At 44.8% G+C, this 27,542-nt stretch overlaps 1 protein-coding gene across 4 annotated transcripts in view; it reads right to left on the minus strand.

Moving 5' to 3' along the window:
* The window catches only part of llgl1 (LLGL scribble cell polarity complex component 1), a 90,839-nt gene extending 68,053 nt beyond the window's left edge, over positions 1-22,786 (minus strand). For 3 of the 4 annotated variants that reach the window (XM_072481235.1, XM_072481236.1, XM_072481234.1), the window contains exons 1-2: positions 22,580-22,786; positions 19,711-19,808 (exon numbers count right to left, since the gene is read on the minus strand). In XM_072481235.1, coding sequence (XP_072337336.1) covers positions 19,711-19,808; positions 22,580-22,660 — 179 coding nt within the window. In that variant the 5' untranslated portion in view covers positions 22,661-22,786. Of the gene's footprint in view, positions 1-19,656; positions 19,676-19,710; positions 19,809-22,579 lie in introns of those variants that run through there. The other variant, XM_072481239.1, reaches the window with a different exon arrangement.
* Positions 22,787-27,542: the final 4,756 nt, after the last annotated feature.

The following is a 27,542-nucleotide window of genomic DNA, read 5'->3' on the forward strand; positions in this document are numbered from 1 at the left end:
GAGAGAGAGAGAGAGAGAGAGAGAGAGAGAGAGAGAGAAAGAGAGAGAGAGAGAGAAAGAGAGAGAGAAAGAGAAAGAGAGAGAAAAACGAGTAGCCGGAACTAACTTGGAATGCGAGGGGCCTGAACGGGCCGGTCAAGAGGGCCCGGGTGTTCGCGCACTTAAAGGGACTGAAGGCAGACGTAAGGGACTGAAGGCAGACGTGGTTATGCTCCAGGAGACACATCTGAAGGTGGCAGATCAGGTTAGGCTGAGAAAGGGATGGGTAGGGCAGGTCTTTCATTCAGGGCTGGATGTGAACACAGGGGTTGCAATACTGGTGCGGAAGCGGGTGTCGGTCGAGGCACTGAATATTGTAGCGGATAATGGAGGTCGATATGTGATGGTGAGTGGTTGGTTGCAAGGGGTGCGGGTGGTACTGGTGAACGTATATGCCCCGAATTGGGATGATGCCGGATTTATGAAACGCATGCTGGGTCGGATTCCAGATCTGGATTTTTTCATTTTGAGTAGGGCGCTAATCATGAAAGTGGAGGGGTCGGAATATTTGGCCATAGCCATCTTGGACCACGCCCCACATTGGGTGGAGCTGGAGGAGGAGAGGGACCAGCGCCCGCTGTGGCGCCTCGATGTGGGACTGTTGGCGGATGAGGGGGTGCATTGAAAGAGACTTGGAGGCCAATGACAACGGGGAGGTGCAGGTGGGGGCAGTCTGGGAGGCGTTGAAGGCAGTGGTCAGGGGAGAGCTAATCTCCATTAGGGCCACAGGGAGAAGAGAGAGAGAAGGGAGACGGAGAGGTTGGTGGGGGAGATTTTAAGCGTGGACAGGAGATATGCAGAGGCCCCCCGAGGAGGGGCTACTTAGGGAGCGACGGAACATCCAGACGGAATGCAACCTGATGACCACGGGGAAAGCAGAGGCACAGTGGAGGAAAGCGCAAGGGGCAGCGTAAGAGTATGGGGAGAAGGCAAGTCGGATGCTGGCACATCAGCTTCGTAAGAGGGAGGCAGCGAGGGCGATTGATGGAGTTAAGGATAGAGGGGGGGGGAAATACGGTGCAGGGTGCGGTGAGAATAAACAAGGTATTTAGGGACTTCTATGGGGATCTGTACAGGTCTGAGCCCCCAGTGGGGATGCGACGATTCCTAGATCAGCTGAGGTTCCCGAGGGTGGAGGAGTAGCAGGTGGTTGGTTTGGGGGCGCCGATTGGGCTGGAGGAGCTGGTTAAAGGATTGGGGAACATGCAGGCGGGGAAGGCACGGGGCCGGATGGGTTCCCAATTGAATTCTACAAGAAATAAGTGGACCTGCTGGGCCCTTTGCTAGTGAGGACTTTTAATAAGGCGAGGGAGGAGGGGACCTTGTCCCCAACAATGTCCAGGGCGCTGATTTCTTTGATCTTGAAGTGGGACAAGGATCCATTGCAATGAGTTGTATAGAGCGATCTCGCACCTCAAATGTTGACGCTAAGTTGCTGGCGAAGGTGCTGGCTATGAGAATCGAGGACTGTGATTCAGGAGGACCAGACGGGATTTGTGAAGGGTAGGCAGCTAAAGACAAATGTGCGGAGGCTCCTCAATGTGATTATGATGCCCTGGGTGGAGGGGGAAGCGGAGGTAGTGGCAGCTATGGACGCAAAGAAGGCCTTTGATCGGGTGGAGCGGGAGTATCTTTGGGAAGTGTTGCGGAGGTTTGGGGAGGGGTTCATCAGTTGGGTCAGGCTGCTATAGAGCCCCGGTGGCAAGTGTGGCTACGAACCAGCAGAGGTCGGAGAACGTTCGGCAGTACTGGGGGACGAGGTGGGGTCCCCCATATTGTTTGCACTGGCAATTGAGCCGCTGGTCATGGCACTGAGGGAGTCCAGGAAATGGAGGGGATTGGTTCGGCGGCAGCGGGGGGGGGGGGGGGGGGGGGGGGGGGGGGGGGGGGGGGGGGGGAAGAACCACCGGGTGTCGTTGTATGCCGATGATCTGTTGCTCTATGTTGCGGATCCAGTGGAGGGGATGGCGGAGGTCATGTGGATCCTTAGGGAGTTTGGGGACTTTTTGGGGTATAAACCCAACGTAGGGAAGAGAGAGCTCTTTGTGGTACATTCAGGGGACCAGGGAAGGGGGATAGACGAGCTACGGCTGAAGAGGGCGGAAAGGAGCTTTCGGTACCTGGGGATCCAAGTTGCTAGGAGTTGGGGGGCCCTTCACAAGCTCAATTTGACACGGTTGGAGGAGAATTTTAAAAGAGGAGATATGCTGCCACTCTCACTGGCGGGTAGGGTGCAGTCGGTCAAAATGACGGTCCTTCAGAGGTTTCTCTTTGTGTTCCAGTGCCTTCCCATTTTGATCCCCAAGGCCTTTTTCAAATGGGTAAGCAGGAGCATCATGGGATTTGTGTGGCCGAATAAGACCCCGAGGGTGAAGAGTGTGTTTCTGGAGCGTAGCAGGGACAGGCTGGTGCTGCCAAATCTGTGGCGCTATTATTGGGCTGCCAATGTGGCAATGATCCGTACGTGGGTAATGGAGGGAGAGGGGGCGGCGTGAAAGAGCCTAGCGGTGGCGTCCTGTGTGGGCACGAGCCCGAGGGCGCTGGTTACGGCACCGCTGCCGCTCTCGCCAACAAGGTACACCGAGTCCAGTGGTGGCAGCGACGCTGAAGATCTGGGGGCAGTGGAGGCGACACAGGGGCGAGGTGGGAGCCTCGGTTTGGTCACCGATTCGGGAGAATCATTGGTTCGTCCTGGGAAGGATGGATGAGGGGTTTCGGAGCTGGCATTGGGCAGGGATTAGAAGAATGGGGGACCTGTTCATTGATGGGCCAAGATGGCTATGGCCGAATATTCCGTTCCCTCCACTTTCGGGATTAGCGCCCTACTCTCAATTTTTAATGTTACTGAATCGACTTCTATCACCATTTCAGGCTGTGCATCCCAGATCATAACGCTACATTGTAAACCCTTCAAGCCTGAAAATCTCACCAGGTCACTCCCTGTTCCAGTTTATTTCCATCCAAGAGATCCCCCATTCATTACAGTATCTTGAAGGTTCCTTCACTCCTCCAGAGTACAAATCAAAACGTGTTACTGATATTGACTCTCCTCAGCTTCCCCAGTTTAACACTTCGATTCCAGAGTTTGCTTTCTATGCAAGGATTCTACTGCCAATCCTTACCAGGCAGATCTGAAATGAAATGAAATTTGCTTGTCACAAGTAGGCTCCAATGAAGTTACTGTGAAAAGCCCCTAGTCGCCACATTCCGGCGCCTGTTCGGGGAGGCTGGTACGGGAATCGAACCGTGCTGCTGGCCTGCCTCGGTCTGCTTTAAAAGCCAGCGATTTAGCAGAGTGTGCTAAACCAGCCCCTATCTGACAATTTTATTCCTCATGCATTACAAGCACAGATCCCACTCGCAATGTCTACCTCCAACTCAGAAATATCCCTCTCTAACGGTCTACATGCACTCAGTTGTGCACATATAAACAAAATCAAAAAGGGTAGCTCCCTGAAACTTATCCCCATGACAATGTGGCTTACCTGGAATAGAGATTTAAACAAATTAGCTCCCATTTCTCGTTCTCTTGCTGCATCCTCCTTCAGTGGTTAGCACTTTTACTTCACAGCGCCAGGGACCCAAGTTTGATTCCCAGCTTGGGTCACTGTCTGTGCAGAGTCTGCACGTTCTCCCAGTGTCTGCTTGGGTTTCCTCACATCTGTGCTTTCTTCCACAAAAAAAAAAAATCTAATTGTGACCACTCGTAGTTATTTTCCACTGCACACTCATCTAGTAAGGCCATATAATTTATGCTCAGCTACAAGAATGATAAACAGCTGAAAGTTTCCAAATGTGAAGTCCATGTCTTTACATTGCCGAGTAGCTTGAAGCACAAGGGACTCCTGCAATGTGGAGTTGCTGAGCCAGCACAACAGTGCAGAGCAGATTTCATGGCAAAGTCAGAACCAAACATTGAAAAACCATGGTTTTAGAAAGTGTACGATAACCATATTGCTTAGCTTTCCTCCAGCCGACAAGATAGTAAAGTACACTGAAGGTGCCATTGCCGCCAGAAGAACAGAAAACCATTGCCAAGATGACCTGGGATCCCAATGGCAACATCTCATTTATAGGAAACACAGCTGGATTCTAGTTCACAGTCCAGATGTTTAAAAAGTTAACAGCAACAATGTGACATCAGAGAACAGGGACTTGATTTATATTTGGCGTTGACAAAAACCTCTTATACAATTCTCAAATGAATTACTGGGAAATTTTAAAAGGAAAACATGCATAGCGGCTGAAATTCTGTGACCTCAGGCAAGTCACTGGAGCAGATTTGAAAAGTTGTTCGTGCACAGTTGGTCGCTGGGGAGCGTGCGGCTGTGCAGCACCTGCAAAATGCTTTGTTTGGCCAAATGCCACAATCCATCACTAGTTAGGTCACTGTAGCTATACCAAAACATCAGGCAAGTTCTACAAAAGATGTCTTAACAGGCCATCAGAAACAGCTTTGGGCACAAAATGAATGGGGAAAGACATATCAAGTATCTTTAGAAGAATTATGTAATTATTTATATGACTGATAATGGGGCTCCTTTGAAAAAATCCTGGAGAGCCATCATCATCAAGCTGCTGTCAAAAAGGGCTGCAATCTATGATTCATAATAGCCAATACTAGCTTGCAAAGCTGCATCAATTTTTGCAGTCACTGCTCTCTACTGAACACTTAGTGTATGCCTTTTGTGCACAGATTTATTAATATGTATATAGAAGTATTTTATTTGGTTGCCTCTTCAAAGACTCGATCTTCAAATCACAGCATGAAAGGTGGAAAGTTATTGAGCAGATGGAGCATACACTGCCCCTATCTGAAGTAAATACATAACCCTCATGACATTTATTAATTCCTGCCTTCGTGAAGTGGCCATTCCTTGCCACGGTTCCATACACAATGAGTCTCCATCACCTCCCCTCAAGCGGGTATTCTCCTGAATGCATCAACAAGAACCGAGACTTGAAAAGGAAGCAGTTTGGGTTCCTACAGGACCCACTCACTCCTGACCTCATTACATCCTTGGTCCAAACATTGACGAAAGAGCTGAATTCCAGCAGGGAGAGAGTGACTTTCCTTGACATCAAGGCCGTATTTGACCAAGGGTAGTATCAAGGAGCCCTAGCAAAACTGGAATCAAGTGGAAAAACTGTTAAGTATGTGTTACAGGAGGACATAGACTGGTGAAATTACATATTTGATTTAACGCAGTCGATCATTTCAGGCCATCACTGCAGCAGTTTCACAGGGTAGCACCCTAGGCCCAACTATCTTCAGCTACTTCAATTACCTTCCCTCAAATCACAAGGTCAGGAGTGGAGTAGTTCACATTGCACAAAGTTCAGTACCATTTGCACATCTACTGAATCAGTATATGCATGGCCTCAAAAACATTCAAGCTTCAGCTGTGGCAACATGCTTCCCATCAAGTGCCAGGCAATAACCATCTTCAATGCGAGAGAAGCTAACTATCGCCCCTTGATATTCAATGGCATTACGATCACAGAGTCCTCATCCATCAACATCCTGAAGGTTACCTTTGACCAGAAACTGAACTGAAACAGCCATACATGTACTGTGATTGTAAGAACAGGTCAGAGGCTTGGAATCCTGAGCAGGTAATTCACCTCCTGATTTCTTCCCCCCCCCCCCCCCCCCCAAGTTGGTCCACTATCTACAAGGCTCAAGTCAGGTGTGTGATGGAATACTCTCCACTTGCCTAGATTTTTGCTTTAGGGGCTGGTTTAGGACAGTGGGCTAAACAGCTGGCCTGTAATGCAGAACAAGGCAGCAGTGTGGGTTCAATTCCTGTAACAGCCTCCCCAAACAGGCGGCGGAATGTGGCGACTATGGGCTTTTCACAGTAACTTCATTGAAGCCTACTTGTGACAATAAGTGATTATTATTATTACTATATTATTATAATTTCAATTACACTCAAGGAGCTCAACACTATCCAGGACAAAGTAGCCTGCTCGATTAGCACCCAATCCATTACCTTAACCTTCGCTCCCACACCACCAGCAGTGTGTACCATCTAAAAGATGCGCTGCAACAACTCTCCAAGGTTCCTTCTACAGCACCTTCCAAACCGGTGACTTCTACCACCCAGAAGGAGAAGGGCAGGAGGCTTATGAGTATACTACAAGTTCATCTCCAGACCATTTGACCTAACTAGCTGTGCCTTCACTGCTGTAATTCACAAATGTGGCTCACTACTAGCTCAGGCAAGCAACAAATGCGTACCTAGCCAGTGATACTCCTCCCAGAAATGATTTTTTCAACAAAAAAAAACAAAGATAAAGTCTGGGACTTCTGTTCCATATGCTTCATTACATCACTAATTACTACTCTACATAATTTGGTATTTGAAATCTCAGCAGAAGCTGTAATTTCTTGTATGTCGCATTAAGAGGTTTGCCACTGTTCCTGCCAGTAGGCTAGTTAATAGTAACAAAGGCAGCCTCCACATTCCTGACTAAATGGGACAGAGCTGCTGTCAACTGCACTCTAAATTACAGCAATCATAGCCTTTAGACAGCAACAGAAAGTAAGCGGGGTGAGCAGTCAAGTTGCTTCCCCACATGGACATATTTCCTGTAGGGCCCCAAGCAATCACGTCTCCCCCATCCATAAATCCAGCAGCATAGGAAGGAACTGAGAATATTCTTCCAGATGGTTACCAATTTTTAAAGGTTCCTTTACAAGCAGCCTAGATTGCACAATATTGTGGCTCTTCAACATTCACATTTCCTTTGTCATTTCCACTACATAGGAAGTAATCCTGTTACATGAAAGGAAATAAAAGGCAACCACATAACAGCAACTGCAGAGATTAGACAGAGCTCAGATAGTAGCTTTCTAGGACCTTGGTATTGTTTTGGCAACATCAAAAGTCCAACAAACACTTCCCAATCATGGCACTCTTTCATTGCATGACCCAGCATTTTACAAGTCAGGGATCATGCCAATGTTTTTTGAGACTGATTATCATTCCAAAATGCCCCCAAGTTTAGTGCTCCTCCTTTGCACAAGTACTAGTCTTTCTCTATCGATCAGGGATTTAATTGCGCCAGTCCTCCACCGCTCCAAGCCCAAAATCTTGATTTTTCTCATGCTAACCAAGAGATAATTAATTGCAACATGCTATCCTGTAAAAGATCTAACCAATTCAGCACTTCCCAATGATTAAGCATGTGTCAACTGCTCTACATCACGGGAGTCAGTTCACATTGAACAGCTCCTCTACCATAACAGGAAACTGAAATGACCAATTATGTCTGCATATGGAAATACAGAAAACAGTACCAACTTCAGACAAGTGCAATGAAGATCTTTTCCTCAACTGGGATTTGCTGCATTACACACCCATCAATGTTCAAAACTAAAGCAGAGTTGGACCTGTTGCCAAGCCAGCCTAGGGACATTTCTTCTTTATCCCTCTCCGAGCCACACCAAAAGCACCCATTCAAAAATCGAGAATCAGTACTTCATTCAACAGAGACAAGGATTTCAGAGGTGTGAGTAACTATGGATCCATCTTGCCCGACTGTCCACTTGTTCAAAATAGACTCTACCGATAGGTCATGAAGAACTGGGAAACAAAGGAACCCACCATTCAGCCCCTCAAGCTAGTTCTGCCATTACTTGCTGACTGTACTTCCATTTTGAAAGCAAACAAGAACTCCAGCACTGATCGACTTTCACTGAATTGGTTTGAAACCTTGATCCCTAGAAACAGTTCCTTCAGAGTCTGCATGCTGCAAAGATGTACCAAATCAATAAGGGAATAAAGGGTCATGGGGATAAGGCAAGAAAATAGAGTTGAGGATCATCATCATCTCCTTGAATGGCAGAGCAGATTTGATGGGCCAAATGGCCCACTTCTGCTCCTGCATTTTATGGTCTTACTCAAATTATAACAGGGAATTGCAGATGCACGATTTTGAAAATGATTGGCTCTTGCATATTTATTCCATTTGAAGGCAGCCAAAATACACAAAATCAGCAAAACCTTTTCCAAGGATCTCAGAAATGCATTTTCAGACACCGAACTGGAGCAGCTCACACACTGAGAAACAGTTTGCTTTCTCCCACTGCATTGGCTTGGAAAGCAGAAAGCAGAGCTTGCCACCTCACCCCCGGGAATGGGAGTGAAGTGGAATGGGTTTGTTGAGGGGGCGGGGAGAAGGACAAAGCCGATTGCATCACAGCCTCTAAGCAGTGCTAACTGGCAACCAGAGGCAGAACTCCACCCGACTACTAAGCCTCAGGCAACATGGTGCAAGGCAGGAAAATAATGATGCTGATGAGCAGGAAAGAACAGTCAATGCGGAATACATAGCTGACAAATCCAAGATGCAATCAAATTAACTGAAGCAAACACATTTGCTGCAAGATGTGCAAAGTTTACTGCATGTAAGGCTGAATGAAGTTCTGAATGTTCTGGAAGTGGCTTGTACAATTAGTTATCACATCACTTACATGGATCATTAAACACATCAGTGCAAGGCCCCGCCTGATGTGCAGGAGTGCAACTGATCAAAAAGTAGGTCATCATGTGACTTTTGATATTTTGGAAACTTACTCGTCCATCAGTCCGAAGTTATAACGCAAATATCCACTTCAAATAAGGATCTGTGTGCCAGAACAGTCCGAATATCAAATCCTAAATCTATTTTTGGATTACGTAACCACTCAAGACACTTGGTATAATCTAGGTAAAACGTCAAGTTCACCTCTGTTTTGTATTGCTGAATCAGCAAGAAAAAAATAAATCTTCCCATAATGATGGGAAGGAAACAAATTAGTGAAGAGGACATAAGGAGTAAGCAAAGGCATACTGACAAGTTAAGTGAGTGGGCAAAAATGGGCGGCATGTGGCGCAGTGGTTAGCACTGGGACTGCGGCACCGAGGACCTGGGTTCAAATCCCAGCCCGGGGTCACTGTCCGGGTGGGATTTCACATTCTCCCCATGTCTGCGTGGGTTTCACCCCCACAACCCAAAGATGTGCAGGTTAGGTGGATTGGCCACGCTAAATCGCCCCTTAATTGAAAAAAAATAATTCTGTACTCTAAATATTTATTTATTTTTTATAAAGTGGGCAAAAATTTGGCAGGTGGAGTATAATGTGGGAAAATGTGAACTTGCTCACTTGGAAGGAAAAATAAAAAAAACAGCATATTATTCAAATGGGGAGAAACTGCAGAACTGAGATACAGAAGGATCTGGATGTCAGCACATGAATCAGAAACAATTAGTATGCAATTATATAAAGTGCTTAAACAGAGAGAGCATGAGCGAGAGCGCTGACTGGTGGTGATTTAACGTGAGGATCACCACACCTCAGGCAAGGGACAAGGTTGAATAACCTCAGCCAGTACGGAAAGTGCTTAGAAAGGCAAATGGAATGTCATTTATTTCAAGGGGAATGGAATGTAAAAGTAGGATTGTGTTGCCAGTTATTTATCTGGATTACTATACATGTAATTTTTCCCTCTTTATCCAAGAAAGGACATAATTGCATTAGCAGTTGAGAAGGATCACCCAACCGGACGTTTCCAGAGGAAAGCCTGGATAGGTTGGGCCTATACCCATTGGAGTTTAGAAGAATGTATGGCAATCTTATTGATAATAAGATCCAGAGGAGCCTTGACATGACGGCTCCTTTGTGTGAGAGACTACAACTAGGAGCCACAGTTTAAAAATAAGGTGTCTCCCATTCAAGCCGGATAGGAGGAAAATTATTTTCTAAAAGTCATAACCTGTGGAACGCTTTTAAAAAAAATTTAGAATACCTATTATTTTTTTTTCAATTAAGGGACAATTTAGCATGGCCAATTCACCTAACCTGCACAATTTAGCATGGCCAATTCAACTAACCTGCACATTTTTGGGTTGTGGGGGTGAAACCCACACAGACATGGGGAGAATGTGCAAACTCCACACGTGACAATGACCCAGGACCGGGATTCGAACCCAGGCCCTCAGCGCCGTGGAACGCTCTTCTCTGGAAAGCTGTGAAGGCAGGGTCATTGAATATTTTTAAAGGCAGAGTTAGATAGATTCTTGATCGACAATAGTCAAAGGGCATAGAAGGTAAAAAAGAAAGTGGGAGTTGAGGCCACAATCATACTGAACGGCAGAGCAGGCTCAAGGAGCCAAATGGCCTATTCCTGCACCTAATTCGTATCTATACTGAGTGTCTTTTAATTCTGGCCTTGTGGAGTGGATCTCTGTACAGGTCAGTGATGTAACTTAACATTGCAGACCTGAAGGATCTTCAGCAACCTCGGTAGATCCACGGTAAAAATGACAATGCCACTTTCTTCGCAGCAACTTGGTATTCATTTCAGCTTTCCACATTTTAGCTTTCACCACGGAGACTAAAACTGCAGGAATTTTGGTGATAACTCATTATCCCATTTATATTCCCAATGGTACACAATTATATTTTAAACCTCAAATAAAATTATACGTCAAATAAGAGTCTCACTGCTTGCACTGCTAAACATTTTCTGCAAGTTATGCAAGATAGCCTCTTGGATGTTTAGTATTAATTTTGGTTCACAACAGCCTCTCCAATGACAGAAAAACTGAACTGTAAACACATGTAATGAACAGGATTAAACATCACTCACTCAATGGATTAGACCACTGGGAATATAATATTCACACCTAATAATAATCTTTATTCGTGCCACAAGGAGGTTTACATAAACACCGCAATGATGTTACTGTGAAAATCCCCTAGTCACCACATTCCGGTGCCCCTCAGGTACACGGAGGGAGAATTCAGAATGTCCAATCCACCGAACAAGCATATCTTCCAGGACTTGTGGTAGGAAACAGGAGCACCCGGAGGAAACCCACAGACACGGGGAGAATGTGCAGACAGTGACCCAAGTCGAGAATCAAACCTGGGTCCCTGGTGCTGTGAAGCAACAGTGCTAACCACTGTGCCACCCTCAACAGATGTCAACATCTGTGTCAACAGATTGGAGAGTGGCATATAAAACCCTCTCCAGTGATATTACTGCACATGCTGCAACCATTGCCCAGTTCAGCAAGAAACATAATCAGCAACATCCTATATAATGGAATCTTTTTGGAGATAGTGTACCACGATTGATTCACTCATATCGACAATGTCAACCCAAAGCCATACTGGGATTCTGCAATTGCCAACTTCTCCAAATGGAGCACACAGAAATTGTGCATTCCGGATCTTAAATTCTGAGAAGCACTAGTGAAAAAACAAAGCTAAAAGGCAATTCTGGAAGCAGCAGCTCTGCTGTCGTTGGAAAAGTTAATGCTCTGGGTGCAGTTTGGCACCAGATGAAATATTCCACCTGAAAATATAAAACGCTCTATTCCGAGGCCACCAAGCCTGCAATGGATCTCCTACAGTGTTTCAATTCAGGCCTCCCTCTAGCACAAGAGAATTTTATAAAAACATTATAAACACTTGGCAAGTATCTGCCTTCCACTCTCCTCCTCTTTCCTTAAAAATGGGACATATTCCAGATGGTGTTGCAAAATACTGGGAGGGGGTAGCATAATTGGAAACATCCAAGTTGAGACAATCAGAGCAAAACAAAGCTGCCTATTTTTGCTTCTAACATAAAATGTTAGAAACTGGATTTCTCCAAAATGAAAAAAATGAAGTGGCAATATAGGAAAAAACAAGATTTCTTTTCAACTGTGAAGTGAATTACCCTTCCTAAAATGGCCTACAGACAAAGCACTAAGCGAATTCCATGTCGCTAATGCCCATTTGATTGAAATGTTTTGTACGCCTGCAACAGAGAATGGAGATGTGAAAAACTAAGTGAAAACTACCTGCCTTCTCCAGGACTTGTCCAGAGCAAGTGTCCAACATTTCTCAATTCCGAGAGGATTTTTTTTTTTTTTTTTTTTTTTTTTTTATAAACTGCATCTGTTTCAGCTCAATGTCTCATTACATCTGCACAAACTTCTACATCCAGTGCCAGTGTGCTTGCAATGGAGGCATTGCGAGAGACCCCATTGAAAGGTGCTCACCAGGTCATATCTAGGCAACACGATTTATTCTGTATGCATTCCCAAGTGTTTCACATTGGAGTTAGTCAAGGGGGCTGACCAAGTGCAAAAAAGTGCACTTTATAACTGAGCAGGATGACTGCTGATTCTTTCACTCTGACTGTTCAGTGTATCTGGAGGTACAATACCCAAAATAGGCAAAGCTCATCTACCATAGTTGACTCTTGGAATGGCAGTTCTTCAGAATGAAGTTCATTTTTTGGCATAGGGGTGTGTTTCCATGCCAGAAAACACCAAGCAGTAGAAAGAGCTCCAGTTCCAAGTGACTGAATCCATTTGCCACAAGCTAGTCTCATTTGTTGGTTAGAACTTTTCATTTAGATGTGTGGAAGAATACAAGAGTAGCATCATTTTGGACTAACTTCAGAAAGGTCATTTTTATTCCTTCAATTAAATATTATTCCAGGCCCAGGCAGAAAAATGTTAAAACCCTCATGGATCATGGGGTCGTTAGTGTTGCTATGTTGCTTGTTTTCCAAAGTTCCAATATTCAAAAACAGTAAAATGGTGATTTCAAGCAGCCCAACACTGTGGGAAAAGGTGTCATTTAGCCATTTTACAGGATGCTAAAAAAATGCATTTAAGGAATCAACAAGGACATTCAATGGCATTACCATCACTGAATCCCCCACAATCAACATCCAGGGGGTTACCATTGATCAGAAACTGAACTGGGCTAGCCACATTAATACTGTGGCTACCAGGTCAGGTCAAAGGCTAGGAATCCTACAGCGAGTAACTCACCTCATGACCCCACCCAAAGCCTGTACACCATCTATAAGGCACAAGTCAGGAGTATAATGGAATACTCTCCACTTGCCTGGATGAGCGAAGCTCAACTCCATCCAGGACAAAGCAGCCCGCTCGATTGCTACCCCTTCCACAAACATTCAAATCCTCCACCACCGACAAACAGTGGCAGCTATGTGTACAATCTACAGCACTGCAGTAACTCACCAAGGTTCCTTAGACAACACCTTCCAAACCAGCAACCACTACCATCTAAAAGGACAAGGGCAGCAGATACCTGGGAACCCCACCACCTGGAGGTTCCCTCCAAGTCACTCACTACCCGGACTTGGAAATATATCGCCGCTCCTTCAGTCGCTGGGTCAACATCCTGGAACTCCCTTCCTAATAGCACAGTGGGTGTACCTACACCTCGAGGGCTGTAGCGATTCAAGAATGCAACACACCACCAACTTCTGAAGGGCAACTAGGGATGTGCAACAACTGCTGGCCTAACCAGCGACTCCCACATATTGTAAAAAAAAAAAAAAATTATGCTAGATTGTCAAAAATAAAAAAGGATAGGAGTCAAACTGGTTGTTTGGAATCTTCCTTATTGATGACTCATCAGGGAAGAAAGCTACAAGTTAATTGTTTTGCTCTTCAGAGTTGGTGCTTCTGGTCAGCAACCTTTGGTTCTCAATTCTCTGCAATGGTGGCAGACCTGCTGAATATTTGCAGCATTTTCTGTTTTTGTTTCCGATTTCTAGCATCTGTAGTACTCTGCTCTCGTGAGCATCAGTTCATCGGAGAACGAACTGGCACTAGGAGGAAGACGACAACTTCAATCAACATACAATACTGCCAGAGCAATACTGCCACTGCCAGAGTAATAGAAAACTTAATGGTAGATGCTTACAGCATCTTATAAATCTGTACATCCTGCATGCAAAGTCTTCCCAATAACTACTGCAAGAATCCTGTAGTGCAAAATAGAAATTATATTTCTCAACATATCTACTTGTTCCCATTATTTGCTTGAACACAACTCAAACTTCCCCCGAATCAGGCAACTCTTTACTAGCCAATGCAGAAAGGATAAAACATTTACTACCACCAGCAGAGACACCATAGAAAAAGCCAAAATCAGAGAATTCAGAAACAAAACTTCTTTAGTCAGACAGCAGTGATAATGTAGTGCTGTAGCGACCATAGGAAGAGGTTGAAGTGAAAATCTTTTTTTTAAAATAAGCATACCACAGCAGAAGCGTGTTGATCTATCAGAGGATAAAGGATTTGTTCCATCCTCCTTCATACATCCAGCACAACCAAACCGGAATTTGTTCATCAGGAACATCCCACTCTGCCCCAGTCCCCAGGAGAGTTCGAGAAGATACCAGAAAGCTGTAATCACTCATGAAACCATACCCAATAAGATCGAAGCTTTGGAATTCCCTCACCTGCTGGGATGTGATATCTGTACATTAGCACTGCCTCCATTCTGCTGCAACAAAGAAAAAAATCTATGGGGCTGAAAAGGCTCAAGGCATTAGTTTGCATGGTGTTCATCCACCTTTTCACATGTTAATTTCTCTTCATTCTCATGAAACTGTTGAAGTGCTTCAGTTTGAAACCATTCTCTGAAATTGTTTGGACAATTTTACCGGAGCAGTAACAGTTTTAACACCGAAAACAAAATTCAGTTCATTTTAGAAGACTGCTGTCCAGGGAGATAACTAGTGAAAAATGTAAAGGCCTGGAATGCAGGCTCTTTTGGGAGGAGGCCGTTATTTTGCAGCAACTAAACAGGAAAACCAATGCCATTGTTTTTGGGCCCCACCACAAATTCTGTTCCTACACATCAACTCCATTCCTTATAACGGTTTGACTTGAACCAGAATATTCACACCAGTGTCATATTTAACTGAGAAAGCTTAACCACATCCACACCTTCACTAATACCACCCAATTTCACCACCGTCAGCTCATCCATTGTTGAAACCTTCATCCATGACCTCTAGATCAGATTATTCCTGGCCAACTTCCCATCTTCCACCCTCCACGAAGAGTTCAGCCAAAACAAACTTCTGCCCATGTACTTTAGCTCCCAATAATGCAATCCCTGAACTTTTAAAATTCTCATATCCTTATTTGATCTTACCCTCAAATTCTGGCCTTTGTGTATCCATAATTTGAAAATCACACCACCACTGCCAGCTGTGCCTTCAATCACCTAGGCACCAAGCTCTGTAATTCCTTCTCAAAAACTCAACTTGTTTTCTTCTCCTTTAACACACCTCAAAACCTCTTGACCATACTTCTGGTCATCTGTCCTTTTTTTTTTTTTTTAATTTAAGAGTATCCAATTCTCCCCCCCCCCCCCCCCCCACCCCCAAATTAATGGGCAATTTAGGGTGGCCAATCCACCTACCCTGCACACCGTTTTTGGTTGTGGGGGTGAGACCCACGCAGAGATAGGGAGAATGTGCAAACTCCACATGGACAGTGACCTGGGGCCGGGATGAACCCTGTTCCGCGGTGCCATGAAGCAGCAGTGCTAACTACTGCACTGTGCCATCCCTGTCCTAATACCTCGGTTTGGTGTCAAATGTTGTTTGATAATGCTCTTTTACTGCATTTAAGATGGTATATAAATGTGAGTTGGCATTGCTCCTTCCCATCACAGACAGGCCAACCCAGCTATTGCCCTCCCCCAGCCATGCCCAGTGCCAACTGTCAGGAAAAATGATTCAGATTTGGCACCGGTACACATTCAGGGCTCAGGACACCACCTATTATTCCCCACCAGGCAGGCTTTGGATTACACTTTGATTTCAGCTGAAGGTATATAAAGCAGCCCAGGTTTTCAAATACCTCCTCAACAAGACAGGTCTGCATCTGGAGCACGATACTTCAGCACTAGGGAGGAGATTGTCACCTACAATCACTCACCCACTAAAATTGTAATCTTGTTAGGAGCCACTATAACCCTTCTCCCAGAGCTGCATCAATTAGCCCTGGAGACAGAAAAACAAACAGGCAACTTACAAATGAATACCCAAATTGAGCCGCACCATTGACAGGGCATTTATCCTACTTGGACCCTCCAGCTCCCTATAAAAGCAACATGGCTTGCGCTTTTGCTGAACAGTAAACTTGCACCCAACTGGGAAACAGCAAACAGGCTACATAACTGGCTCTCAGTTGCAAGATCATTTTTCAATAAGATAAGTTAACCAATCAGGCAAGCCTTGAGGAAAAGCAAAGGTAATGCACTGATACAGTAAAATCAACCCAGCTACAACCAGACATAGGCCTCCAAACTTACAATTGCCTGGTTGGCACTCTACATTAAAACCACACTCAGCTATTTGTAGTGGTGGGTGAGACTAGAGAACATGAACCATGGGACAAAATCCATCCGAATCTTAATGCAACTAGCATTTGAAATACACAAGAATATGGAACAGCTTGAAAATGAAACCTTTGTGGACTGTCCCTGATGTGCAGAAAGAGGCAACCTTTTCTTCAAGCTTGGCCTGCCTCACCTGTAGCACACTCTCCTAAATCAAGCAGCAACTAGGAGCTCCACTTCTCAATACTTGGAAGCCATGGATGGCAGTGAAAATTGTTAAGAGGGAAAGAATGGAAATTGGTTCCAAGAAACAAATGTCACAAAAAAAAAAAAAAAAAAAAAAGTGTTCAGAGACCAAGATTGCCACGGTCACAAACAGGCAGGAGATTGATGGCTTGGACAAAACAGAAAGACTGGACTCTTTTGAAGAGGTCACTAAGTACACTCTTTGTCCAAGAGGACAGAGCTGGTGTGTTGCACTGCCCTTCCGAGTCATGCTTTAATGCAGCTCATCACAATACACAGACAACAAGCTTTCGATGAACAATGGGACTCTTCTTTGGACTGCTGATTTGATCAGTCACGCCATTCCGAAACTACCAATGCAACAAAATTCCCCCCTACGGCAACCTGCATTTAAAAGCTCTCAACAGCCAGGGGAGAGCTGATATAATCAGAGCAATGTTGGCACTGGATTGAAACGTCACTTCCATTTTGCAATTAAGTCACCGTTAAGCACTCCATGCTCAGGGTAACTTGTTTGTTCACAGGATGTGGTTGCCACTGGTGTGGCCAGTTATTGCCCTCAAGATGTCAGTGATGGTTCGCCTTTAGGAACTGCTGAAATTGGGGTGGACTATAATAGTTTCATAGTGTTTTGATATGGCTTGCTAGGCTTCAGAAAGGTGTTAAATGTCAGTCGCATTGCTGTGGGGCTGAAGTCACATATGTCGAACATGGCAAGGATGGCAGATTCCCTAAAGGACATGAACCAGTTGGGTTTTTGCGACGAACTTGCAGTTTCACTGATGCAAGCGTTTTATTCCAGATATACGTGAAGAACTGAAGTTCCCACTGGCATGGCAGGAGTTAAAGCCCAGTCATGAAACCTCTATGCCACCAAATCTTTGCACATTTGATTATGTTATGGCAGTTAGAATTGAGAGACAATAAATAACATGCAGTTATCAAAGTGTAGAGTTTAACAGAATCCAAGTTGCATGCATATTGCTGAAAGAGAACAGTACCGTTGAATTTTAAGAAACAATAGATTCCTCTTTTACATTTCACAATTTGCAGCAACAGCTTCAAACAATGCAATCTGCATAATATAATGGACTGCTAAACGGTCTGGGATAGAGACATACAAACATTTATCACAATAAGAGAAACCTGAATTACAGTCTACAGCCCTTGTTAACCACCAAAGCCACACTGCAGGCTTGGCAAGTCACACGGGGATCTTTCTCTCCCCAATTGAGTCTTTGCTACACACCAAGACAACACTCCATGTATTCACAGAGCTGATTTGTTCCCTGGGTGCTGTTGGCATTGGCACGGCTGCATTAATCATCCATAAACGCAACCCAGAGTAGGTGCTGGCAGATTTATTTGGGATGTCATGCATGAAGCAACCAAGTTTAATCTGCTTGTTCCTCAGAAGACTGTACATTTCATGGGTCTATTCAAATTTCAGCAATGTTGACAATAGAATTTCAGCAGCTCAGTAGATATCAATACATCTACTTGAACATTACAATTAATGGGGTCTTCCTCTCTTGGATTGTCTAAAGAGAGTATTCCATGCCTGGGATTAGGATTGCACTCACAGGAGCATTTGGCTGAACTGACATCCTGACGTGCACTGAGTACATCTTGTATTTTGAGTTTTCAGAGTAACCACCTTCTCCTTCAATGGCATCACAGCAGATAAATTAAAGCAATAATTTAGTTAAATAAAGCTTTTATGAGAAAAAACAACTAAATTCATTAAATTGACTCCAACATCTGAAGTAACTTCCACTTTTGTACAGGAAGTTTATGGTTTGACTGCATCATCAGTAACACGTCTGCAAGAGCGATGGCAGTGAATACATTACTCACAATACTCCCTAGGAACAGGCAACCCACATGCAGCCAGCTCAGCTATTAGAATCTATACCAGACATTTCAGTTCACTCAATCAATCCACCAAGACCATCCAGGTACAAACACTACTGCAGCCAGAGCAGAAGTGGGCCTAAAGTTTCCCAGGGAATATTTATCAATCATTTCTCCCAATTTCCCATGTTAAGCTAGATAAGCTTCCTTTATAAGCTTGCTCTGACTTGGTTAGTTATTTTGGTAATGACAAATGCGTTGCTGGCCACACACTAAAGAGTCTCTCCAGATCACATTTGTGAGCAACAGTCATGCTTCTTTCCTGCTTCTGTGGGTGCAGTAGTAGCATGAGGAAGTGGCTGCAGCTTATGTTTTTTAATATATATTTAGTATCCAATTTTTTTTTTTGCCCAATCAAGGGGCAATTTAGTGTGGCCAATCGACCCCCCTGCACATCTTTGAGTTTTGAGGGCGAGACCCACGCAGACACAGGGAGAATGTGCAAACACCATACAGTGACCCGGGATCTAACCCAGGTCCTCAGTGCCATGAGGCAGCAGCGCTAACCACTGCACCGCTCCGCCCCAGGCTGCAGCCTACATTTAAGCCAGTCACCAAGTGCATGTATATTCTTTCAATGACCACAGCCTCTTTCAAATGCACCGAGCAGTTTGCCACAACCAGAATACTGTCCCCCTGATGTGACCATTTGTACAAACAACATGATGTATACATCAAGAAAAAAAGAAACAGCAGCCAACTCCCACAGGAAGCAGTATGAACCAGTCAAACTTTCCAGTATCAGCTGCAACAAAGTTCCTGCATTAACTGGGTAAACCCAAACTGTGCGTGTCCCATCCCATATTCTGCCATTTCTCACTCTCCTCCAATTGGTTTTAATTATTTATATCAAATTAATGCAAAACAGGTTGAAAATCTAGAAAAAATAGGGAACAATATTTTTATGCTAGCAAGTACCGACAACTATGATCAAAAACAAATGTTGTGACAAGACTGAAGTATCACAATGCCTTTTCGCTTTCAGAATACATGTCCGATTCCAATAGCATCCACTGAAAAAGCAGTCATTTTCTTTTAAAGACATTAATTTGCAACTAAGCACAGCCAAAAACAAAGTGAAATAGCAACAAAACTCTTTAAAAAAAAAAAAAGGTTATTTTCAAATTTTCCATTCAATCATCTCACAAGATAAAGTCTGTTGTCACAAGAGTCAGATCACCACATGTGCATCCCAGTTGACTCAGTACCCTGGCTGACAAAACTTACTGCAACACCAATCTGTTCAAATATCTGCTGCATAATGAAGGGCTTCAACAAGTATGAGATCTTACCTTTATTGCAAGTCAACAACATCAAGAGCAGTATTGTTTTAAATAAAAGGATACATTTTCACAGCTCCTGTTTTGGTCGCAATGGCCATGAGCTGTATTTTTGGATCGTATGCCAAAGAGCTGGGCTGATTTGGAAAGCCATGTTCCACTGTCTGCAAGGGAAAAATGTATTTAGGATTTATCCAGCGGTACAGAGAGGTCTTAGAATAATTTGTATTCATAGGACACCTGTAACATAGTAAAGCACTCCAAGGGACTTCACAGGAGGTAAAAGCAAATAACTGTATGCTGGAATCGGAAACAATCTCAGCAGGTCTGAGAGAGAAGGGAGCTAACGTTTCAAGTCTGGATGACTCTTTGTCAAAGCTTCACAGGAGTGTTATCAAACAAAATATGACATTGAACTACTAAGGAAGTATTCGGACAGATGACCAAAAGTTTGGTCAAAGCAGCAAGTTTGAAGGAGTGTCTTAAAGGAGAGGGGGAGAGAGGCAGAGGGGTTTAGGAATGAATTCTCAAGCTTCAAGCCCTGAAGGTATGGACTGCAAACAGTGGATCAATCACAAGAGGCCAGAATGGAGGGAGTGCAAAAGTAAAACTGATATTCTTGAAAAGAATCAACATGTTTAACACTATTTAATTGGTGTTTTATAATAATTTCAATTTACGGTTCTCATTTCCAAACTTTATTCAGGAGCAAAAGACTCCAATAATCTCATGAAAAAGCAATTGCTGTGTTGTCCCATACAAGCAAGTGCACACCATTCTGTGGCTGTGAAGCATGTTGAGATATAGTCAGGCCGTGATGTACTACATAAACACACATGCTTTCTTTACCTCCACCATTTGCGAGGCCACAAAACCTTGTGGGTTTTTTTTTAAAAAAAAGAGCTTCACTCTTAAAAGCCCTTGGCTCTTTAAAACCCAAATCTGACATCACCAAATTACCTCTCCTTTGCTAAGTGAAACAGGCCAGCCAACAGTCACTGTCTAGGTTCCTGCATGACATGCAGCCAGTTAGCCAAGAAAGAGGCCTGGTGGAACATAACATGCAACTTATCAAGCCTGTAAATCAATGCTGCTCGAAAACCAGTTGTAATGTCATTCTCAGTTCCTAGTTAATAATCTGGCTAACAAATGGACTGAATGTTCAGAAGCAGCTGCATGTCCGAAAAAACTGAGAAGGGAAGAGCCCGGGTCCGTAGAGCCGGCCAGAGGCTGGATTCAGATGGGTGTTGGGTGTGAGAGATTATGATGAGCAGATCAGCAAGGGTAGCCAGGCTATGGAAAGGCAATATTTTTTCTTTAATTTAGTTGACATGGCAAGAATTCCTTGCCCATCTATAATTGCCCTCGAGAAGATAGTGGCAAGCCATCTTCTTGAGCCAAGTGAGTGGCATCCCAGGTCATTTCAGTTAAGGATAAAGATGTGACTCTCATCTAGACACACAGCAGCCCAGCAAAATGTTTTTTTTATAAGAACTGGAAATGCCATGGCCACCATTGCTGACAACAGCCATTTATTCCAAATTTATTTAATGGAATTTAATACCTCAAATGCCACAGTGACATCCAAATGAGGAAAAGATACCTCCACAAGAGAAATTAAACAGATTTCAAACCTTCTCCTCCACCCATCCAAGAAACCACCTCCTCTTCCACCACCTCCCCAAAATACCTCTTCTCCCCTCCTTCACCCCCCAAAAACACACCTCCTCATCCACAACTTACTCTACCTCCTTCCCCCCCAATCTCAAAAACACCTCCTCCATCCACCCCCGAAAAAAAACCTTCTCCCCAAAACCTCCTCCACCCTCCTTCTCCCACACAAAACCACCTACAACCTTCCCCCCACAAAATCACCTCCCCCTCCTTTCCCCAGAAAAGAAAACACCACCACCACTATCCTCCACCCCAAAAAAAACCAGCACCACCCTCCTCCCCCAAATAAAACCCAGCACCACCCTTCTCCCCCAAATAAAACCCAGCACCACCTTCCTCACCCAAATAAAACCCACCACCACCCTCCCCAAAATAAAACCACCACCCTCCTCCTCCCCCCCCCCCAAGAAAACCCACCACCACCCTCCTCCTCCTCCTCTCCCCCCCAGAAAACCCACCACCACCCTCCCCCAAGAAAACCCACCACCACCCTCCTCCTCTCCCCCCAAATAAAACCCACCACCACCCTCCCCAAAATAAAACCACCACCCTCCTCCTCCCCCCCCCCAAGAAAACCCACCACCACCCTCCTCCTCCTCCTCCTCTCCCCCCCCAGAAAACCCACCGCCACCCTCCTCCTCTCCCCCCCCCAAGCAAACCCACCACCACCCTCCTCCTCTCCCCCCAAATAAAACCCACCACCACCCTCCCCAAAATAAAACCACAACCCTCCTCCTCTCCCCCCCAGAAAACCCACCACCACCCTCCTCTCCCCCCCCCAAGAAAACCCACCACCACCCTCCTCCTCTCCCCCCCCCCAAAAAAACCACCACCCTCCTCCTCCTCTCCCCCCCAAAAAAAAACCACCACCCTCCTCCTCCTCTCCCCCCAAAAAAATCCCCACCACCACCACCCTCCTCTCCCCCCCAAAAAAATCCCCACCACCACCACCCTCCTCTCCCCCCCAAAAAAGCCCCACCACCACCCTCCTCCTCCTCTCCCCCCCAAAATAAAAAGCCCCACCACCACCCTCCTCCTCTCCCAAAAAAAAGCCCCACCTCCACCCTCCACCTCCCCCCCCAAAAAAAAACCCCACCTCCACCCTCCTCCTCTCCCCCCCCAAAAAAACCCCACCACCCTCCTCCTCTCCCCCCCCCACCAAAAAACCCCACCATCACCCCAAACCCACCTCCGCGCTCCTCCTCCAAAAAAACCCCACCACAGAAAACCCTCATCTCCCTCCGATCCACCCCCCACCCACCTTATTGAAGGCGAACAGCTCCAGTTTGAGTTTCTCCCGCTGCGGGTCGTTACCCGGACGGCGGAACCGAAACTTCATCATGGTCCCGGGGAGTTTCCCGGTCTCTGGGCAGCGGCGGCTGATATCTGTGGCCGGCTTTAGGTACCCGGGCTCTTCTCTTACTTTTTTCGGTCGTGTAGCCGCTTCTGATCCTTTTGTGGCGGCTCCGATCCGTTAACCCCGCCCTGCCCAAGCGCACCCCCCCATTGGCTCCCAGCTATGATTGGCACACTGAATCGCTCGTGCTGTCCAATCAGTGACTGAATCACGCCTGCCATGTGAGCGCCTAACAGCCTCGAGGTGGGCGGGACATCCTGGAAGTCTGCATGCTGGGAAATGTAGTTTACAGAGAGACATTCAGCCCATCAGGCTCCTGCAGGTGTTGATGGTGGACACCCATCCCTTCTTACACAACAACAGCATTCTCTTCTGTAGAAGGATCATTTAGATCCGAAATGTTAACTCTGTTTCTGTCTGCAGATGCTGCCAGATCTGCTGAGTTAATCCAGTATTTTCTGTTTGTATCTCTTATTACTTTCTCCTGACACATGCACTTTAACTAGCTTCCTCTAAACCTCATCTCTGCTATTCACTTTGTCTTGAGATCCACATTCTCATGATCCCACTCTGTGGGATCATGAGAATTCTCCTGAATTCCTTTTCAGTTTTATTGGTAACTATCATAATTACGGCCTCTAGGGCAGGACGGTGGCACAGTGGTTAGCATTGCTGCCTACGGCACAGAAGACCCTGGTTCAAATCCCAGCTCTGGGTCACTGTCGTGTGGAGTTTGCATGTTCTCCCTGTGTCTGCATGGGTTTCACCCCCACAACCCAATGTGCAGGGGAGGTGGATTGGCCATGCTAAATTGCCCCTTAATTGGAAAAAATAATTGGGTACTCTAAATTTAAAAAAATAATAATTACAGCCTCTGGAAATATCTGCCCTGTTCAGCCCTTTCATAATCTTAAAGACCCACAGGTCACTCGTCATTCTTCTCCTTTGTAGAGAAAGGAAACTCAGCTTGTTCAACTTTTCCTGCTAAGTATAACCTCTCACGTATTATTCTGGTAAATCTTCTCTGCACCTTCTCCACTCCCTCAACATCATTTTTATAGTATGCAAACCAGAACTATGTACAATGTTCCAAGTGTGATCTGACCAAGGTTCTATCTAAGATTAGCATAATTTCTCTTCTCTTCTTTCCCTCTAGAAATGAACTCCAGTGCTCTTTGTTATTTCTCGGCCTTATTCACCAGCATCACTACTTTTAGTGATTTGTGTATCTGTACCCCCAAATCACTGCTCTTATACTCCCAGTTAGGCACTTAATTTCTAAGGAGTACATGACCTCCATATTCTTCCTCCTAACATGTACCAACCACATCTCACTTATCAAGAAGCTCATTTTCCACTTACACAACCATTCTTTAAATTTAATCTGGAAATGTATTTTGCTGTAATCCCCTAATTTGGTGCTGTATTCAAATGTTGAAATTGCACTTCTGCAAAAAGGTTATAAATTCAAATTGTCTTAATTTTTTAATTAACTTTTAAAGTAAATATTGACTCAATTAATACTTTTGATTTCAATCCATGGACCCCTGCTGAAAGCAAATACAGCACCGGGTTCAGTTATGACTCCATAGAAATAGACATAGTCCACCACAACTGTGGAACCTGTCCTTACCGAATCAGGAAGTCTTCAATTTACTCTTTCAATTTCCTTCCCCCTCTACTTAAGGCACCCTTACTTTGAAATTGCTCATTCACATTGACAGCTCAGCCGTACCTTGCTCGACTGACCAACGATACAATTTGATTGTGCCAGCTTTCTTTCCAGTTCTGATTGAGTGTCATTTACACAAGTTGCAAACCTGTCCTTTGTTCAGTTGATGACCTGCTGCATATTTTGAGCATGCTCAATTTCTACCTGAATATTTAATGTTTTTATCCCCATTCCTAGATAGCTGTTTTCTGGCCAATGACCCACTTGGACCTCAGCCAACAGTGATTTCACTGTAAATTGTGGCTCCAGATTATCTCAAGAGTGACAGGCTGTCGCCAAATGGAGCAATAACTGGTCCGCAAAGCAGGCTGATTCATCATAATTGTTGATACTCTCAGGATAATACCTCACTGATACATGTTGCTTGTAGAAACTTCAGAAACATTTAGCACACAAACCGACTGAGGGAGTCCTGATGAAAGATTATTGACCTGAAATATTAACTCTGTTTCTCTTTTTTTTTAATTTAGAGTACCCAATTATTTTTTCCAATTAAGCGTGGCCAATCCACCTACACTGCACATCCTTTTGGGTTGTGGGGGTGAGACCCACGCAGACACGACGGGAATGTGCAAACTCCACACGGGCCACCCAACTCTGTTTCTCTTAATAGATGCTGCCTGATCTTAAGTTTCCTTTTTCTAAATAAAAAGTAAACTGCACAAGAATTGGATATTAGAGAACGATGGTGGTTACAGATCACTCGTATAATAGCAGAACTTTGCGATGTCAACACCTTTACATGCATGCTGTAGTTTGGAGTTATGGATACTGATGGTAGAGGCTCAAACTTTCTGACCAGAAATCTCTTTTGCTCTTACCTCCTGCTATTGACGCATGTTGGAAGAGTTTGCAGGTTGATAATAAAGCTGTCTGGTCACCTTATGAACACACCTTCTTTGGCCATCAAGTCTTGGGGTGGGACTTGAGCTCAGAGGCAGGACTATTCACTGGACGACAATACCGCCAAGAAAATGGTACAAGACAGGAAGCACAAGAGAAACAGAGTATGGAACTAGATGGAACCTTGTGACATTGGGATGCAGGTCACAAACACTTTGAGGAGCAGCTTGATCATTTGTAGTGACCAAGATGAAAAGAAAAATCACCGGGGATTGCCCAGTACCCACTTCCATCACACAAAGTTCTGGACAGCGGAGCAAATGAGTAAAATGTATCCTTTTAACAATAAGTGCCCATGAAAAAGTAATCCTGCAAAAGCCTAAAGCTGTACTTTAGAGAGTGACTCAGAATATCACAACACTTGCCAGTTCAAAGGAAATTATTTTTTTGGTGGAACTGTTTAATCATTCCACTTACTCGGATCATTTAACACTTGTACTGACTCTAAGCTGAGATCAGCTAACTCAGCAAAAGGCAGGGAGCAAACCCAGCACTATCCTGCCCTGTAACTCAGTGCCTATATGGGTGCATTTTCCACAGTAATAGCAGAACTTTGTGCCCGTTCCTCATAATTCTAAGTTATCTCATTCAAATTGCAAAGAAAAGGTTGTGTGCTGTGCAAATTAAATTAAAATTGCTTAATTTGAACTACTGAATAATACAAATTCCCTGAGCAAAAAATAACTTTGTATTGGGGAGTTGGCAGTTTACTGTTAGAGCTGGGATTGCCATTCATCTCGTTTATTACTGCTGCCATCTTGTGGTACCAGGTGGATATAAATATTTAAGACTCCAGCCCTGTCATCTCTTTTGCCCCACTGGTACAAAAGAACACCCAACAGAGCTCAACTCAACATAGTTTTAGTGGAGACCTCGGGGTTAGAGTTAACACCTCAAAATTTCAGCAAAAGAAAGCTGCGTCAGGGATGGAAAAGGAGGAATATATAAATTTTAAAAATACTTTCTATCTCAATGCTGACACAACCGAGATGGGAGGAATACATTGTCTGTATCTAGTTCCACTGGTCATGGGGACACGACATATACTTAATAGATAATTCCAGCCAGTTACATGGCCAACTATGTGCTTTACCCGCGGACAGGAGCAGAGTTAATTTAAACAGCATGCATTTCTCCTTTCAGAGTCCGACCATAAACAGAAAGGTGTTTTTGATTTTGCTGCCCCCTTTAGAAGCAGTGGCATTTTTCCCAACCCCTCTCTTTTGCGGTGATCTAATTTTCTATTAGTAACCCCACGGCAAACACAAGTGAGGATAAAATCAAAGGGTTAGTTTATTTGCACACACTCAAGATACGAAGAGGGTTGGCAACATTCTCCTCCTCCTCTCCCCCTGCTTTGCATTCATACAGTAAAATAGAGGGATTGAGAAAAGAAAGTTTCACAGTGCAGAGACAAGAAACATTGGGCTGGATTCTCCGGTCCCCCAGCTACGTGTTTCTCGGTGACATGTCGTTGGCTGGCAGTGGGATTCTGCTTCCCGCCGCTTGGCAATGGGATCTCCCATTGAAGACACGCCACGCTGACGGGAAACCCACAGGCGGGTGCGCTGTTGGTGGGAAGAGTGAATCGCAATGACTAGAAAATGCTGGCTGAGATTTCACGTGGGATCCAGAGTCCAGGATTAAAATCCAATTAGGTATTTCTTTCCAGAAATCGATGAACTGAAAACCAATGCTGGATAATTAATTTTTTCCAATTAAGGGGCAATTTAGTGTGGCCAATCCACCTAGCTTGTACATTTTTGGGTCGTGGGGGCGAAACCCATGCAAACACGGGGAGAATGTGCAAACGCCACACGGACAGTGACCCAGAGCCGGGATCGAACCTGGGACCTCAGCATCGTGAGGCCACAGTGCTAACCCACTGCGCCACCGTGCTGCCCTTTTCGGTGGTGTTGACTTCACATGATGAGACAGGCATGCAGAGATGAATCAGTCTTTGAGGTGATAGTACAGAATTTCTAACAGAAACAGTGTAGAGGGGGACAGCTTTCCAATCTTTTGTTCGGGGTCACAGGCAGACATATTTTCAACCACTTTAGGTCTGTCATGATTTGCACCCAGGCACATAATGAGATACAGACAGGCAGTGACAGACACCCAGTACAGCCAATCAACACACAGGACAGAACACAACCAATCACCAGGCAGAACACTAGAAGGTGGTCTCCCACTATAAAACACACAAGGCATCAACACTCTGCCTCTTTC

Source organism: Scyliorhinus torazame, chromosome 17, assembly GCF_047496885.1.
Source record: "Scyliorhinus torazame isolate Kashiwa2021f chromosome 17, sScyTor2.1, whole genome shotgun sequence".
NCBI lineage: Eukaryota > Metazoa > Chordata > Chondrichthyes > Carcharhiniformes > Scyliorhinidae > Scyliorhinus > Scyliorhinus torazame.